Source organism: Coregonus clupeaformis, chromosome 15, assembly GCF_020615455.1.
Source record: "Coregonus clupeaformis isolate EN_2021a chromosome 15, ASM2061545v1, whole genome shotgun sequence".
In the NCBI taxonomy this organism is placed as follows: Eukaryota; Metazoa; Chordata; class Actinopteri; order Salmoniformes; family Salmonidae; genus Coregonus; species Coregonus clupeaformis.
Genome location: NC_059206.1, coordinates 44,566,332 through 44,584,573, shown reverse-complemented (window position 1 = coordinate 44,584,573; position 18,242 = coordinate 44,566,332). Strand labels below are relative to the sequence as shown.

At 40.0% G+C, this 18,242-nt stretch overlaps 2 protein-coding genes across 4 annotated transcripts; one reads left to right on the top strand and one right to left on the bottom strand.

The window, feature by feature from the left end:
- Window positions 1–69: 69 nt before the first annotated feature.
- On the top strand, window positions 70–11,151 carry zmat5 (zinc finger, matrin-type 5). Of its 3 annotated transcripts, none has more exons than XM_041898075.2 (6): window positions 70–212; window positions 8,391–8,567; window positions 9,827–9,889; window positions 9,978–10,058; window positions 10,370–10,478; window positions 10,639–11,151. In XM_041898075.2, exons 2-6 carry the CDS (start codon window positions 8,441–8,443, stop codon window positions 10,787–10,789), a joined length of 531 nt encoding a protein of 176 aa, XP_041754009.1. In that variant the 5' UTR covers window positions 70–212; window positions 8,391–8,440; the 3' UTR covers window positions 10,790–11,151. The 3 variants fall into 3 exon arrangements, with proteins under 3 accessions (XP_041754009.1, XP_041754007.1, XP_041754008.1); XM_041898073.2 differs by lacking the exon at window positions 70–212 and adding an exon at window positions 7,174–7,352; XM_041898074.2 differs by lacking the exon at window positions 70–212 and adding an exon at window positions 7,174–7,522.
- LOC123492590 (cytochrome b-c1 complex subunit 9-like) lies at window positions 1,726–5,471 on the bottom strand. Its single transcript, XM_045225175.1, has 2 exons — window positions 5,282–5,471; window positions 1,726–2,064 (listed from the first exon to the last, which is right to left on the bottom strand). Exons 1-2 carry the CDS (start codon window positions 5,420–5,422, stop codon window positions 2,017–2,019), a joined length of 189 nt encoding a protein of 62 aa, XP_045081110.1. The 5' UTR covers window positions 5,423–5,471; the 3' UTR covers window positions 1,726–2,016.
- Window positions 11,152–18,242: the final 7,091 nt, after the last annotated feature.

The following is an 18,242-nucleotide window of genomic DNA, read 5'->3' as shown; positions in this document are numbered from 1 at the left end:
TGATAACATCCAAAAAGTCGCTTCAAAGGCTCTCTTTCCATTTCCCCTGAAAACCAGAACATCCGGTTGTTGGGGACGCGGCAAAGGCTGTGTGTTACCCAACAGAGCAGGACCTGGCTGTCACACCTGTGACCATAGACCACTTCTCACGGTGAGGGAAACCAAGGACAGCAGTGCCTTCTGAGTGGAGGGCTACCTACAGCTATCTTCTGGTAAATAACCGTTTGGGGTTCTCTCGTTTTGCCAAAGTCTGTCCTCAGTCCGCTCTCCTCCATGACCTGGAAACCGATAAGTGGTCGAGGAGTGAATCAATTCGGAAGATGGGCCTTTTATTAACTAGATTTGCACACCTCATGCCTCTCTCGAATCCTTTTGAAAAAGGTCAAAGTTAATCGAGGAGAGTCGGCGAGGAGAGTGAAAGCGGCTGGAAATGCACTCGCTTGAAACGAGATGGTCCTACTCCATTTGCGCATCATTAGGCAAATGTTTACAGGGGTGGATCCTAAATAAATGTGTAAAGCGCTCCAAACAAATTAAGTTAGTTGTGCAAGACATTTTATAGATAAAACAATAAGTAGCATATTGTTTTTAAACGTGTGCATGCTTTTCTCCTCTGACAAAACAAAAGCTGATTCAAAGTGGGTTTGGAAGATTTTAAAACTCTTCTGCGGTAGGATACACGAGTAACCTCGATGAGAGATGGCTATCGAGGAGGGGAGGACACTCTTCCGTTTGCCTACTAACAAATTGACACATTCCTCGACAACTTATCGATTTCCGGGTCACAGAGGAGAGGACAGAGGCGAGAGGATGGTCTTGTTCCCAAACAAGAATCTCCCATGGTCCTCCATTCATCGATAGCCTCCTTCTGGCAAGGAAGCACAAGTATATCGTACCTGAGTCCACAAGTGCATCCTACCCCCTTTGAATCAGCTATTGTTTTCTCAAAGGAGAAGCGCATGCAAACATTTAAAAACAATATGCTACTTATCCCTTCATTTATAATAATGTATTGCAGGACTAGATACATTTGTTTTGATCACTTTAAACATTTATTTTGGGATTCCACCCTGTAAACGTCATTTGCCTGATGACACGCAATTGGAGGAGTCATTTCATACAAGGGCATTTGTCCACTTTCCCTCTTCTCGCCACCTCACCTCGATGACCTTTTACCTGTTCAAACAGAGAGGACAGAGGAGCGAGGATGCAGGAGTTGAGCAAATCTAATTGAGAATAGGCCTGTGTTTCTTCTGGGACTGACTGACTGAAGGATAAACCTAGTGCTGTTGACCTTTGACCTGTGTTGGACTTGAGCTTTGACTTGTGGATAGGTGCTATTTATGAAGTTTGAGTGCTTTTCTCAACATCCATAAATAACACTATTCAATAAGTCCATAGTCATACACATCATACCTATTCAGGTCTCATTGCCAGTTATGGGATCCTAATCAATAAATAAAAATACTAGTACCCAAATATTACTGCCACACAGTCCCAAGTTATTGCTGTGTAATGCAAAACAATCTACACGACAGAACTCTACAGCACTGTACTAAAGTGATTAGATAGACATCTTGTTATCTTCTACAATGCAATGCTAATACTAAAATAGTAGACGTGGTGGGGTAACTTAGGGCGCAATATTATCTCAAGAGACTAATGTCAAGTACAGTTGATGGCTAGTTAGCTACATATCTGATTCTACAAATCAAAACATGCGTATAGGTTTATGTTTAATTTATTAACAGTTTTAACGTATCAGTACATTTACAAATGGTGAGGGACAGGAGAGCATGACAATGACAGTATGTGAGGTAAAGTTGATAGGAAATACTTCCACGATGTTCTGACCAGTCTTTTTAAAACTCCCATGCCATGGATTTCTGATAGCCAGCAGTCAGCCTCGTAGTGACAGATCAATGTCAATGCAGGTGATGGTCCACGAAGATCGACTCAGGAATGGAAATTGAAGTGTGGCGTTGGCATCCTTTCTGCCGCAACATAGGCCCACTTCTATTCCTCCTCGTTTTCGTATTGGTGTTTAATGTGTTTCCAGAGTTTCTACGAACCAAACACAACATTGAAAGTTGGATTACACGTATAACGACTTATGCTGTATCCTAAATATGAAGAGAATTTAGCTGAACAAACAAGTTAATGGACATAGGCATAGCTAGCTAAGCAGTAACTACTGACAAGCCATCTAGCTAGCTAAAGCAGAAATCACACAGATGCCGTCAGTGTCAAAATTTGCGCACGAGAGTAGATAGCGTCAATTCACATATTGCTTAGCATATGCCAACTAAATTGTCATAAGAATCCATAATAAACAGTTGTATTTGTTATGTTCGCTATGTGTAGCCCTTGTGAATTATGGTTGTGGGTTCCTCTTAACGCACCTAATGTCCTACGGAGGCACCATAGCAAGCTAAATTAGCTAACTATTAAGAATCCTGTCAGCCACAAAAACGACTATCTATCAACTTCTAGCTAAAATTAGTTTAGTAACGTTTTGGTTCAAAGTTGCTGGCAAGTTTGATCAGATCACGTTAGCTACTAACGTTAGCTATGTCTGCCTGACAGTGTTGTGGTCGCGCTAGCTATTAATAAAGAAGAACATCAAGACGAAGCAGCTGATTTACAAGTGGGATGCACTGTTGAGCACTACATCCCGAGGGGTTCGTGCTGATTATACAGAGATTGTGACAGCCGGTTAAATGGCGTCCTTTGACAAAGAACAAGATGTATGTCAGGAGAAGTGCAGTATTATCATAAGGAGACTTATACTTGGAATACGGAGGAGGAATGGAGGGAAAGAGAGGCAGATGAGGTCTAAGAGAGAGGGAGGAAGAGGGTGAGCTTGAGTCGGTTAAAAATGGCGGGAAAAGGGGAGATGGTTTGTTAAAGAAGAATGGTAGAAAGTGTAAGCAGAGTGAGTTGAAGACAGGAGGAGAAATGGAAGTGAATGAGGGCAAAGTATCGGAGGTGGTAACTGTGGTGAAGTTCTTGGAGCCCTAGGCTTGCACCGAGGGTCAGGATAAAGATTAGTCTGACAGTAGGAGTGAAGTCTTTGGAAAAAGTGGACCCTTGCTTTGTGGCTGATCCATTTGTGGTTTCAGGGTGGGTGAAAACAGAGTTGGGTGCTGTGGAATCGGTGAGGGTAACCAGAAGTGGTCTTGTTATAATTGTTTGTGTTTCTGCTGGTCAGAGGGAGCAGGCGCTCCGTGTTAAACGAATGGGGGCAAGAGGTGTGAATTGTTTTGCTCTCAAGAAAAGGGTGCCATTGAAAGGAGTGATTACTGGGGTAGCGGTAAATGTTTGGTGAGATGCAGACAGGGTGGCGTGAGTGGAGAAACAGAAGAGTCATTGTCTGATCTTTTGAGTTGTGATGTTGAGTCTTTGCCCGACAAAGTGATGTTTGGATATATAAGTTATACTGTACGAGCTTTTGTGCTGAATACATTACATTGTTACAAGTGTCAAGCTTATGGGTATGTGGCAGCAGTGTGTAGGCGGGATGTTCCTAGGTGTGAGAAGTGTTCAGAAGGGCATGAGACAAGGGAATATGTAGCATTGGGGAAAGTAGTGTTATGTGTTAATTGTAGGGGTGCCCATGGGGCTGGGGATCAGAAAAGTCAGGTGCAAGAGAGGCAGGTTATGGTTTCCAGGGTTATAGTAGTGCAGAAGTTGTCAGTGAAGAAAGTTGAGAAAGATGGTTCAAGGGGGAGGGATGTGAGTAGTAGATCTGTACCAGTACAGAGAGATAAACCAAAAAGTGATATGTTTGAGTAAGATTGGATTTTTGCCATTTATAGCAATGGTTATCAACTGTACTGCAGGGATGGAACATAAGTCTGCCAAGGATATATGTCTGTGATCTAAATCAAAAGGTAGGCATAAAGTTATTGTTTTCAAATATGTATTATTGGCACTGGCTGTATTATTCTTATTATCAACACAAAACGTATTTCTGCCAATGTATCCGCTCAGACACAAGAAATTGACTTTCTAATTTGACGCCCTATGAGGCCCCTGGCCCGTCTGTTCTCTTTAGCTGTGTTCGAATACTCATACTAACCTCACTAACCGTACTATTTGTGACGTAAACTGAGTAGTAGTATGCTTATTGGTCATAGTATGGATATAGTTAGTATGTGAGACACCATTTCCGTGCTTTTAGGGCCCCCGAGTGGCGCAGTGGTCTAAGTAGCTGTGCCACTAGAGATCCTGGTCAAATCCAGGCTCTGTCGTAGCCGGCCGCGACCGGGAGACCCATGGGGCAGCGCACAATTGGCCCAGCGTTGTCCAGGGTAGGGGAGGGAATGGCCCTCAGGGATGTAGTTCAGTTGGTAGAGCATGGCGTTTGCAACGCCAGGGTTGTGGGTTCGATTCCCACGGGGGCCAGTATGAAAAAAAAAAAAGATGTATGCACTCACTAACTGTAAGTCGCACTGGATAAGAGCGTCTGCTAAATGACAAAAATGTAAATAATCAAATTCTACAGAAGATGGGCGTGGCTTCACAAGGTTTTCAGATTTGAAGAAATAACTGATAACTGATGAATTTACGAACGCTCAACACAAGTTGAATATGGCCGGTGTCAGTAAATGTCGGCAAAAAAGCGTAATTAAATTGTTGCCAGCTGCACAGTTACAGTCACCAACGTTCTTGATAACATGAAAACAGCCTAACCAGCTCTGCTAGGGCGATTAAAATGGTAAGTGTTCTCTTGTCTCATTTGTGTCTGGAAGTAACTAGCAAGCTAGCCAGTTAGCTTTGGTGCTTGACTGCCGTTGTGAGATCAGAACGCTCAGATCAACCCTACTCCTCCGCCAGAGCGTCCAGCAGTGTGCGCTCTGAACGCTCTGAATTTACAAACGGACAATCTGACAACGTTCTGGATTTACGAACGCCCAGGGCGCACTCTTGCACTCCAGATTGAATTTAACGACACTCGAATTGGTAAAATGTCTAACTAGTAATTTATGCTAACAAGCTAGCAAGAGGTTGCATAGCAACAGCATCAACTTCCGGTAGACAGGCGAAGCGCTAGTACGCTCAACTGAAAGGATACCGTTCGTTTACAGTATACTAAAATTAACTAATAGAGTATGTAGTATATACTCATTAAGTATGTAGTATACAGTATGTTCCAGTGTGTTCACGCGCGTAAAACACACTTTTTTTGGGGGGGGGGCCTTCGCAAACCACTGGCGGTTGTTTGTCCTAAGCAAGGTCAGGCAAAGGAGACTACGGGAAGATCTGTCAATAGACTTACCCCCCGATTCAATTGCTCGAATATGGCATCTCCTCCTTGGTCAAACATTCGTTCAAAGAACACTGCCCCGACCATGATGGTAATGGCAAAAGTAGATGTTCTCCTGAAGAGCAAATTGTAGACACCTTTCGCAAGCGACATGTTGGCTGATGGTGATTAGAGAAAGGAGGACATTACGTCAGAACAACATAAACGGAAGTGTGTATGATGTGAAATTAAGTGGTAAACCTGTGAGTCACATCCTTGTGCGACAAAGGAAATTCTAAAACAAAATTCTGACGATCTAAAATAATACATTGTCTTGAAGATTAAAAACTATAATTACTTGTCTAACAAATATAAGTATAACAAACTGCGGAGTACCTAAAGATGGAGAGATAACAAACAGGCTACAGAGAGGACTCCAACCTGTAGCAAAGATTATGGATATACTGACAAAATACATGTATCTCCGGCCTAACACTCAGTGTATATTGGCAATAATAATAATACATTTTATTTGGCAGATGCCTTTCAGGACACTCAAGGACATCTTACATAATAAAATAATGGGCGGGTTCTGGCACGTGTCACTTCGCACTAATCCCATGTGCATTAAACAATAGCTAGGCTACAATGTGTAGGCTACTCACGTTAGCTAGCTAGCTAAGACTCACTAGCCAACTTGGTTAGCAAAAACAAGGAAAATGTCCAAACAAAGCTCACTGTTCTATGTTTTCAAGAGACCGTGTCTGGAAGAGGATGTTGTAGAATTTGCAAAGTAATTTGATATCAGTGATTTCGCCATGAAGGTCCTCCAGTCCCCGTCTATATCAATCACTGATTGCATTGATCTAATCGAGGGCCTTAAGGACCGTTTCAGTACATTCAGAGACAATGATCAGAACTACAAAGCTGTTTTTATTGAACACTTTTAAAAAGCATGAAATGCTTATCCACTTCGACTCGCACTCTCCCTCCTGCCAATGAGACATGACTATCAGTCCAGTGAAAAAAATTATAATAATTATTTCAATTTGTGCCTCGTAAGTAATAGGCTACAACAACTGACCTATTACCAGTGTTATCATATAGCCTAGCTTGAGACTCGAGTTTTTAAATATAAGGGACACAACGTTATTTATAATAAGGGACAGGCCTACATGGAGAAAATCGGAAATCTTATTATATATGAAAATAGGCAAATTAATGAAACAAATGTATTTCCAGTCAATGTTAATAGCCTATCATTTTTAGGAATTGTGCTCGGCTTGCATTTTGAGTCATGAAGTGATCTTGACTAAAAATAGTCTATATAGCACGGATAATCAACTACATTCAACTGCGTGCCAATTTTTTCTTGAGCAGATGGTCAGGGGACCGGAACGTAATTACAAATCATGTGTAGATTTTAAATTGACCGCAAGAAGCACAAACATATATCATATTTTACTAAAACATACTTTCAAACGTTGCTTACATTTGTATACGATCACATATACTGTATCTCTCTATTATTGTTGGGAATACTTTCAAACATATTTCCAAAATGTAAATTACTTGGAGCTGATTTTCTGGTGTTTTTACAGTCTTTTATGTACAACAATAAAACTTGGGAGGTCAAATAAAATCACCTGCTGGGCCAAATTCGGACTGCGAGTTCTCCCCACCTCACTTTTATCTCAGCAAAAATAATCGTTTTTTCTCTATAAACTAATATATCATGCATTTGCATTGGGGGCATTTATTTGACCTTGGAACGTGTTGTAAAACCCTAATTTAATGCAAATGTCACTTAAATATGAACAAATATGAATCCTTATTAATGTTTAAACATACATCATGAATAAATACAGCTTTATGAAACTTGTCTAGTATTACGTTTGGGACTTTTATTTTGAAATATTTCGACATATCGTGACCCGGAAGTACGTTTTTAGTGTCGCTGACAAACGAATTCGCGTCGAAGAATCTTTGGTCGAAATCACAACAATTTAACAGTTTAAAGATAAACAATTTCCTAAAATGTAACGTTGGCTGACAGCTTTTACTGAGTGTCCCGTGGAGTGTCTTTAAATTCTCACATAAAAGGGTTTGTATTGCTTATTTCTTTATACTAAAAGACAAGGGTTACGTTAGCTTCTGTTCCTTCCCCTCCTGGCTGGAGTGAGAGGGTCTGCAGGCAGCTCTCTCCAGCCCTGCTTCAAATAATCAAATTCCTGATGAGCAGGTGGTTGCGGGATTAGTAGCCTATATAATCAGGTATGTAGAGTAAGGTTTTTTTTTATTATTTTTTTTTATTATTATTATTTTTATTTTATTTTTTCTGCTCTTTTTTTCTCAACACTTTTTTTGTTAAAAATAAATGCACTGTTGGTTAAGGGCTGTAAGTAAGCATTTCACTGTAATGTCTGCACCTGTTGTATTAGGCGCATGTGACCAATACAATTTGATTTGATTTGCTATTAGCAACGCTGGTGTGTTTACACTACAGCGTTGGTCCCTTTTGGATTGGCATTGAGTTGCACAAAAACAGTCCGTAGCATAGGAAGCCTGGGGCGTATTCATTTCGGAAACCGTTTATCGTTTAAGAACCAAACGGAAGCTTCCGTTTAAGAAACGTTTTGCAACAGAATCGGCGTAATGAATACGCCTCAGAAGTTAAATATAACTTTACTTACACAAACGTACTGTGCCGGTGGTCATGACGGTTGGTCATTAACACGGAGGAATTTGAGTCAAAATATGTAAAGGAATAACATTATTGAAGACTTTCCAAACGTGGGTCTGTTGTAGACTCATTTCTTCTCCGCTTACCTCATGTCAAAATAAAAGTCCTGTATGTGCGCCATATGTTGACAAAAAATGAATAACTTGTGGGGGACTTTTATTTGACATGAGGCAAGCAGAGGACTTAGGTCTACAACAGACCCACGTTCGGAAAGTCTGTTTAATAATAAGTAGCTTTATATATTTTGACTCAAATTCCCTCAGTTTAAATGACTAACTCCTACCCACCGGCTCAGTAAGTTGAAGTTGAATTTTATGGTAAGCACCTCAAGGTTTTGGCACTTTGATTAGGCCTATATTGTGGTGGTCGTTGTTGCAAATCATTGTGCGTTTGTTTCAGAGATGTGAGGGTACCTACAGCTGACTGAAGTGAAGACCAGATTCTCAACCATGGGGAAGCGGTATTACTGCGACTACTGTGACCGGTCCTTTCAGGACAACATGCACAACAGGAAAAAACACCTGTATGGCGTTCAACACCACAGATCTAAAAAGGCCTGGTTTGACAATTTCAGGGGTAAGTCATTTCATTTCCCCAAAGTTTCATGGTGCATTGAAGACAACTGAGAACAACAACAAAAAAACGAGCTCATACTGGGAGAAATCTTTACGTAAGTGATCTTCAGGTCAGAGATCTAGGATGATGCCTGTGTTTGTGACTTGTAATTCCGAGTTGGATGACCGTAAAAATATATTTTTCCCAGTCTGAATTTTTTTTTTTTTTGGGGGGGGGGAGTTCCCAGTTGTCTTGAATGCACCATTAGTCCAACATGGTTTGGGGGTCAGAACAATTTTTTTTTGCTGCCTGGTGCTCTTAAAGGGCCAATCAGCAGTTAAAACAATAACAAAGCCACTGTTTCTGTAAAAATGTGATGGATGGGGCTGGATAAATTTGAAACCCCACCTCTTTAAGGAATACCTGGGATAGGATAAAGTAATCCTTCTACCCCCCCCCAAAAAAAAAAAAATATAATAAAAAATAATAATTGTAAAGTGGTTATCCCATTGGCTATAAGGTGAATGCACCTATTTGTAAGTCGCTCTGGATAAGAGCGTCTGCTAAATGACGTAAATGTAAATGAGAAAATTTATCACTCCCAAATTCATAGACAGAGCTTTGGATGCAAGGACAGGGACTGACCATTGATAATATCAGAATTATTGTTTAAACCATGTTTTTAGGCTATACAGTGTTTGTTTACATTTACTTTGTTTACAAACATTGGAGTAAAACAAGCTTATGTTTTGCATTCTGACAGTTAAACTAAAGCTCATGAGGCATTTATAAGTTATATTCTTCAAGAATCAGTGGGTACATATCATTAATTTGTAACTCTAAAAATGGAGACTTTGTATAAGGTGCACTTTGAAAAAGGGCACTCTATGGACTGGCAGAAAACCAATGGGGATGATGGCCACCACTTAGTAAACGAAAAATTTAGAAAAAATAATTATCTTGCACTCTTTTAGAACGAATGAAGGCACTTCTTCATTTAAAAGGCTTTATTTACTTGGCATTTCAGTAGACATGTTTGAAAATAGCAGGACCAACGCCAACGTGTTTTGACTTGGTATCAGCCTTCATCAGATCAGGGCTTAAAGGTTTGACACAGTAACCAATTAGAAGACATGTAACATAATTAAACAAAATAACAGCATAAAGAGATGGTTGGTATGGTAGGGTTGGTATCTTCTGGCAACATCTGACAGATACTTGTTGTAACAGGCTGTAGATTTTGGTGTGTAGACAATATGACACCTCTTCTCTCATCACAGATGCAGCAGCCATCCTGTATGATGAACAAACTAAGAAACCCTGCAGGAAGTTTCTTCAGACAGGTAAAGACAACAAAGATACAATTAACGTTTCATGAAAGACCCTTACAACTATCAGTGTGTAATGCTTATTTTTTGTCCTTTGCATCAGGCCAGTGTGTTTTTGGCAACAACTGCAGGTTCTCTCACATGTCAGAGAGGGACATGGAGAACCTAAGAATGCAGATTGAAGGTGAGTTGTTTCCACAAGATGGCACTGTCTGCCATGGAGATGTTCCTCATATGGAGAGAGTTAGTTAATGAGCAATGCTGTCGTTTTACTCACACCTTGCATGATGATAACATTTTTAAGAAGTACAATTTTCCATCACTATTGTGGCAAGTTACTCTGGTGTTTCAATTATGAACACACAATGCCATTTAATTTAGGTGGTTAAATTAAATCTAGTATTAATCATCTTTACTCATTTCACTCAGAATTCAAAGTTACCATGGTGATTGTGTTAATGAGATCCATATTAAGAGGTGTAGTCTAATCTCTAGATGAAAGAAGGAGCAGAGAGGACCCGGAGCACAGAGCGTCCCCTGAGCGGAGCATAGAGGAGTGGCTCACCAGGAGAGAGAAGAAGAGAGCCGCCCTCAGCAGTGGAAGGTACAGTATGAGTTAATGGTCAAAGGCTGTCAGTACATACATACAGTGCATGTTAGTGCTAAAATATGTTATTTACGCTTGCACAGAGCCAGATTTGATACAGTTAGTACGAAAATATACTTTTTCCTAAAAGTATTTTACTTTAGTTTACTCTCTACAGTGTTCTGAAAGAGGAAGATGAGGAGGATGAAGAGAATCAACCAGAGAATGACATACCTCAACATTTCCTCACCATTCCTGACCTCCCTCCCTCCCTTCTGCCCCCTCCCCCTGGTGGTTGGAAAGTCAAAGTCAGAACTGAATGGGGTTAAAGGGGCAGTGCAGTTAACAGGATTTTTCTGTTTTTTTTAATGGCATTTCCACACTATGAGGTCGAAATAACCTGAAATTGTGAAAATTATAATTGTGCCCTTTTTGTGTAAGAGCTGCTTGAAAAAAAATAATCTGGAATTTCAACCTGTTCAGGTGGGATGGAGTTTTTGGCCCAGATCATGACATCACAAACTGATCTGATTATTCTGACCAATGACCAGTCATCTTTTATTTGCATATGTATCGTCCTACTTTGAAGGCGTAAGCATGGTAGGCTCTAGAGTCTAGATCAGGGTTCTTCAATTCCAGTCCTGGAGGGCCGAAACACCTCTGTTTTTCATCCTCTCCTTCTAATCAGGGGCTAATTCAGACCTGGGACACCAGGTGAGTGCAATTAACTACCAGGTAGAAATAAAAAACAGAAGTGTTTCGGCCCTCCAGGACCGGAATTGAAGAACCCTGGTCTAGATGATCCTATCCGCCAATCAGGGCTGTGTATGTTAATATATGAAAATTTGTATCAACCCACCCACACGAGCAGACTGAGCATTTCAATGGCAAAAGGAGGCTCAGGGAAATAAATAATGTAAAATGTTTTAATGAAATAAACACAGAGTGATTTATTACACATACAGTGATTTAAAAATTAAAAAGGATGCATGGGGGCTTTAAAGCTGGTTCATAATTTCTTGCTCTAAGTTTTATGTGGTAATGCAAGAACTGATCATTAATTTCTATTAGGGCTCAAACTTTACTTGATAGAAGTGAGTGAATTGATAATCTTCACATTTTAATTGAGTTTCTTCATTACGGACTACATTAAAATTGAGTTGTTACGTGCATGCAGACATTTTGTTGAGTAGGTCCTTGTATTGAAGAAAATGTATTATGAATTAGAAATTTACAGAATGTGATGTTCTAATGCCTTTTAAGTTATAGCCTCAGGAAAGCAGCAGAACAGCAGTGGCAACCATGATATATTTTGAAAAATGCTGTGATTTGCTTCCCTCCACATATTCTATGTGATGGGAAAGTGGTTTGTCCATATTGGTTGATTTATTTCTAATGGATGGCATACAGCTTTACCTGGGTCCAAACTGGTTAAGAGAAGAGGGAGAAGGATCGGAACCGGAACAAAGAGCTCCACCCCCTCTCTGAGTTACAGGCAAGTCTATGGGCCAAATGTCTCCTCCCCTTATGTAATTCGAAAGATGAGAAAATCGAGATTTGTCCAAAGCATTGGAACTAATGCTGCTCGTTGTCTCACGCATCCCGTGTCATGACAGATCTACGATACCATTTATGTAGTCTGTCCACGAGAGATTACCTCACCAATGATGTTGGCCATGTACCAAGGATGGCTGGCCACTTTTGTAACAAAATTGTTGTAATTTTTTGATCTTCTGGTAATAAAATAGTGTTTTAAATAGACTTATTGTTATTTCCCCTGTTTCATTTGTGATAACAATAGGGGGATAACAGAACAAGTGGTATTCAGGTCATTACTTCAGTGTGTTAATGGAGCCCTGTCTGTATGTGCCACACAGCTGCGGTTCAGACCAGATCTTGGTAGGATGTCCCATCACCCTGTGACAGGGACCCTTTACTGGCAGCATCTGCCTTTCCTGTGGCAGTGACACAGATTTTAACCGAAACCGCTACACCCTAGAAGAACACTTTCAATTTGTTTCAGATTGGCTCTGTGAGGGGGATGACAGGACAGTTGGATCCTTCCCTGGTTGGTTGGCCGGCAGTGTGAATAATATTCGGATGAATATTATGACCATGCTGGCTGTCTCGCATGTCTGGGCTCTGTCATAAAAACTTGCATGGCCAACATTGGAGCAGGACTACAGTGAATTACTTGTCTTAAAGCCTTGGTGTCTGCCTACCTGCCACCAAGAGCTCTGATACATTTCCCTGGCCCTGAGATTTCCAGGCATAAAATAACTCCACATAATTAAGTTTGTAATTACCAAAAAGTTATGACATTTTACTGTGGATGACTTTTATCCACACTTGTAGTTTTGCATGTACTCAAACTATAATAATAAAATAATATGCCATTTAGCAGACGCTTTTATCCAAAGCGACTTACAGTCATGTGTGCATACATTTTTACGTATGGGTGGTCTATTCACCAACATGTACAGTCATTGTACCCAAACAAAATTCAAGTACAAAAGTGTTTAGCTATCACTAGCAGCCTCTCGCTACTTGTCATTAATTAATTCATGTCATTAATATGCAGCTTGCATTGATTGCTTAATTGTCAGTACACTCTGTGCCCTTTAGCTGCACTGCTCCCCTTTACCATCATAACTTCTCTTTAAGACCTTAACCTCCACAAATGAGAAGTTGCTGTACTGAATACTGAGTCAATTCCCTGCTGAAATGTGCCACATTAACAAGCTCTCTCTCAGCTCAGCAAGAGAGAATTACAAGCAGAGTCCCAATGAAGCTCTGTTGTACATAGAGGCTGTCTTCCTTGAATCCATGATGAAACAAGTCGCCTGTGTCTTGGAAATATATCAGTAGGCTATTTTATAACAGGTGGCTGTTGTTGAACATTCTTGCTAGAGTAATTGTGTTTGACATAGGTGCTACTGAAAGCAGCTTGTGTTGTTTTGTTATTCTTCAAAAGTCCCTACAGATGTTCCATTATTGACTGTGCTCTAGGCACCAGGCAGTAGTAGAGGTCCTTTCACTGTGACTGTGAGTCGGTTTGTTTTTCACAGTCCGATCACTCAAGCATCGAATTGGGATTTGATGGGTGTAAGGTTAAATGCAGAGTAGACAGCAAATAAACACTACCATTTTTTACTTTTGATTTGTAACACGCAGTTGTAAGAGAAATGGCTCCCCAGCAGCAAGTCTTTAGCTTCTCTGCTGAAAGCATATGCACCAGGAACAGATGTTGATGTTGATTCAGTTGTTTGAGGAGAGCAGCACATAACAGCCAGGTCAAACCTCATTTCACAGATTGGTCATTAATCATTAATGTCATCTTTTTATTTTATATATCACCCTATTAGATAGCTTGGAATTATGGTCAACACATGGAATTATCATGATTGCGTCCTATGCGTCACGGTAATAATATAGATCATTATGCAGTTCTAGAAAACGACAACATAAAACAAATGGAAATTAATATTTGGCTGATAAGTATCTAATAAACATTCCACTGCCTTGTTTGGAATCCAAAGGTTGATTGAAAATTAATGGGAAATAAAGGTTGATTAATGCATTATGCCGCAATAATAGTTGGTAAAGATGAAGTGGGATAATTGATCATATATTCATAGTGTATGCAGCTGCTTGGTTGGACCCGTTATTGGTAGGCAGTCCGAGATGCATGAATTAATCATTATTGAGGCTGGGCACATTCTCCCCTTCCCGAGACAAACACCAACAGTCTTAATATTTAATTAAGAGACGAGCAATATTCTGCATCGCCTTTTGTGGAACGAGTGCCAGGGTTACCCCCAGCTGCTCTCTTGCCTCTCAGTAATTCAGTACCTGCAGGCACTATTCCAAACGTAGATCCTGTTTTATAACCGTCCAACCATTGTAGCTTTCTTTTCAGTGGAGGCACCTCAGAGGAAGATTAAATCATCAAAAAAAATATATCCCTTTTAGAACTATACTAAATACAGATTCACGTCACCAAATGATTGATTAAAACACAATGTTTTGCAATGAAGGTCTACAGTAGCCTCAGCAGCACTCTTTAGGGTAGCACCATGTGTAGCCGGAGGACAGCTAGCTTCTGTCCTCCTCTGGGTACATTGACTTCAATAAAAACCTAGGAGGCTCATGGTTTTCACCCCCTTCCATAGACTTACACAGTAATTATGACAACTTCCTTAGTACGTCCTCTAACCTATCAGAGCTCTTGCAGCATGAACTGACATGTTCTCCACCCAATCAAAGGATCAGAGAATGAATCTACTACTGAAAGCATAAATTACAGCTAGCTAGCACTGCAGTGCATAAAATGTGGTGAGTAGTTGACACAAAGAGAGAGAAAGACAGTAGTTGAACAGTTTTGAACATTCATTTCTTCCAAAATTAAGGAGAAGCAAGAGAGAGAGATTTGGTTCTATTTTTTTTACTTTCACATTCACTTAGCTAGCAAATACAGCTAGCTAGTTTAGCCTACTCAAACACCCGACTCAAACAGAGGGGCATGCTATATTAGCTAGCTGGCTATAGCTATCCACCACTGGAACTCTTCCAAGTCAAGGTAAGCTTTTGGTTTTATTAATTTATTGCCACCGGTGTAACTGCTTTCTGACTGTACACTGTACTGCATGATTATAGCGGGTTTACTAACGCAGTAGTTCTAGTTGACTATGATGTGACAACGATGTAGGCTGTGTGTAGCGGTTAGCGGTCATGATATGAAGGTTTGGCTTGGAAAGGTTTATTCGCCTGGTCACAGACAGCTGATGTGTTGTGTACTGAAGTCCACAAGCGAAGGGAAAAGGTGAGAGGAGGAGAGTGCGTAGATAGTTGCGAGAAGGAATTAAATATACAATGAGAAAAGTGATCATGCTGTTTTTATGTGGCTGCTATGAAAATTAACTGTTTGTGTGTGATCAGGGGTCTATTCATTCCGTTGATTCTGTTGAAAAACGTTTCTTAAACGGAAGCAAACGGAATGAAACGGGGATAAACATTCCTGAATTTGTCCAACAGAAACTATAATTTGCAACTGTTGGACTAATGAATACACCCCAGATCAGATAGATGCAGGCAAGAGTGTGCAAAGGCGGTATTGAATGTGTTGCTGTCTGTCACCTTGATTACTCAAAATTCTCTCGACCTGTGCACCTACATTGTAAACTTTCATTCATAGGCTAGGTTGTAGCAACCTCATTATGGGTACAGGGAATATCTGAGTATTATATAGTAGCCTAAACCTATCAATGTTACATTGAGCTGTGTGAATGGAATATGAATGACAGTCATCCAATATGCTATAATAGAAATAAGGCCATACTCATTAAAAAAAAGTATCATCCTCCCTCATCTTAAATGGCACCGACCTCCACTGTTTCTCTTCTAACAAATATAAATACTTTAAAAGGCTTGGCAAATCTCAGGAGAATAACATGTTGTATGAATCTTTAAAACATAAGTGTTGAGTCTTACTCTATCCACAAAAATATGCTAAACTTTAAATGTGCCCCAGTGATAACTTTTTTTCATTGTCTGGAAAGCTGTCTAGATGTTTTCAAAGGGATGTAGATATTATTAGACTTTGTAGTCCCCTAGAATATAATTTATTTATCTTTGCTAAAATGGTATGTGTTACAGTCTATGAAGGGTGATAAGGAGTTAGTAAACCGGATATGCAAAATATAAAAGATGGAAAAGGAAAGAAGGCATAGATTACCATCGTTCAATTTTAATTAGTTTCTGCATATCTGCACTGCTGAAAGAAACCCATTATAAACAGCAGTGTGGTGTATGTGGGTACCATTTCCTCTTTCAGATCCATTACATAATCATTTCAGTTGTATTCTTTGGCTATTTACCAGCATTCAAAAAACAAGTTCCTATGATAAAGTATACAATTCATTTCTGCCCTTCTCCCAGTGGACAAAATATACAGTCGTCAATATGATCCAAAGTCCGTCTAAAAGTCTGAATTGTCCTGCCAGTCACATCCATCCCCTTCTGTCTCATCACCTCTGGAGCTCTCCCTTGGAGCCATTAGAGTCCTTTAGGAGATCTTTGGCCAGCTAAAGCCAGCAACTAGTGTCTGCCAAAGTCCCCTTAGGGGAATGTTATAGACTGTCTGCCAGACTCTTGTTGTGAGATGGAGGACCTCGAGGGAGAAAGGGAGTGCTTTCCCTGGGCGTGAGTCATAGCCCTGTCACTGTCAGAGGGGTAAAGAGAAGACATGCCTTGTTTGGGACTAAACTCATAATTCAGTGAGTGCCTCCATGTTAAAGCCTCTCGGGTCATCAGCTTGTCAAGACACGATATCATCAAATAGGATTCTGACACGTAAACAACCAGAGATATGGGAACCCTTTGGGCAGTAGCTGGTGAAATAACAATAAACAAAGTATCTGTGAAGAATACTATGTGGGAATTTGAATATGTTTATCTTAGTTGCATGGTTTCATGGAAAATCGAGGCGCGTGATCAAATGACAGATTTCATTTGCAATGGGACTGTAAGTTATTATTGTCAATTGTGTTTCATTTTTTCCCAACGGAATCTTGCCTTTACTGTGGTGTATTGATTTTACACAATTGATATTGATTTTACATTCATGTTGATATAATATTAATGCTCTGAGAGGTTGGCTGTCAGGTTATTATACCACCCATCCATCCCTTGAAAATATATTTTCATACAACAGCATAGCCATTTGTTGTATTGCTGATTATCTTCAGATAATGTCACTTTATCAATCCCCACTTGAGTACTCACTGTCTTTATCACCTGCTTTATGTTAGTAAACAGGGCAGAAAGAAGTTCCATTTTGTAATTGTCAGACCCTAGAGGTTGTGGGTGGGAATTTCAGACAGGTTTGCTGGTATTTTGCCATATGAATAATAGATTAACAATTATAGTCACCTAAAACAGAACTTTCAATTCACTCTCCTCTCTGGTACGACTTCCCATGTGATTAATATGGTAGGCTGAAAAGAAAGTGAAATAGACCAAGAACATTGAGATTCCAATTTCCAGCTCCCTTCTCTTTCTACACAGTCGGTCTCCTTTTCTACCTCTGTATGGTTTACTGAACATTTGGATCACTCATATAGAGGTGGGATGATGAACTGAAAACTATCGGCACCGACCATATCGATCACTTATCGCAGGCATTTTGCTGATATCGTTTATTACAATAAGTAGCCTATACTAGAGAAATGAAATAAGTTTGCTAATATGGGTGATTGTTAATGGGAGCCAGCCATACAACCATCAAACAAGTAGTAGTAGTTTAAAGGATTATTATTTTTTTTACGGTGGTGCACATTAATGTTATAAACGTATTGTTCTATTTGTCGTTACTGCATCAATTCAGGTAATTTATTGTGGTATGGATTTTTGTCCATATCACCCAAGGCTATCTCTTAATGATGTCTGCTACTGCTCAATATCTAAAGTTGTCCTGTCTACACATGCTGGGATTTGAGTCCTAGGGACCCAGAGATACTGACGTCTGTCTGAAGGGAGGGCCGCCATCTGTCCTGTTGGGATTAAACCATATAGCTACTGGCACAACACTAATGGTGTTGTCACAGAAAGCAGCTGGATGATTCATATTCAAACTTCATTAGAAAGCAGCTACACAATTCCGTATAATTTCCAAATTTCTATCACATTCTAGTAACTTCCCTGAGTAGATTTTGAGGCCATCTTATATGAATGTGTATATCACCTATTGGCTCACAACATAACACATGGTTTGCAAACTGTGGG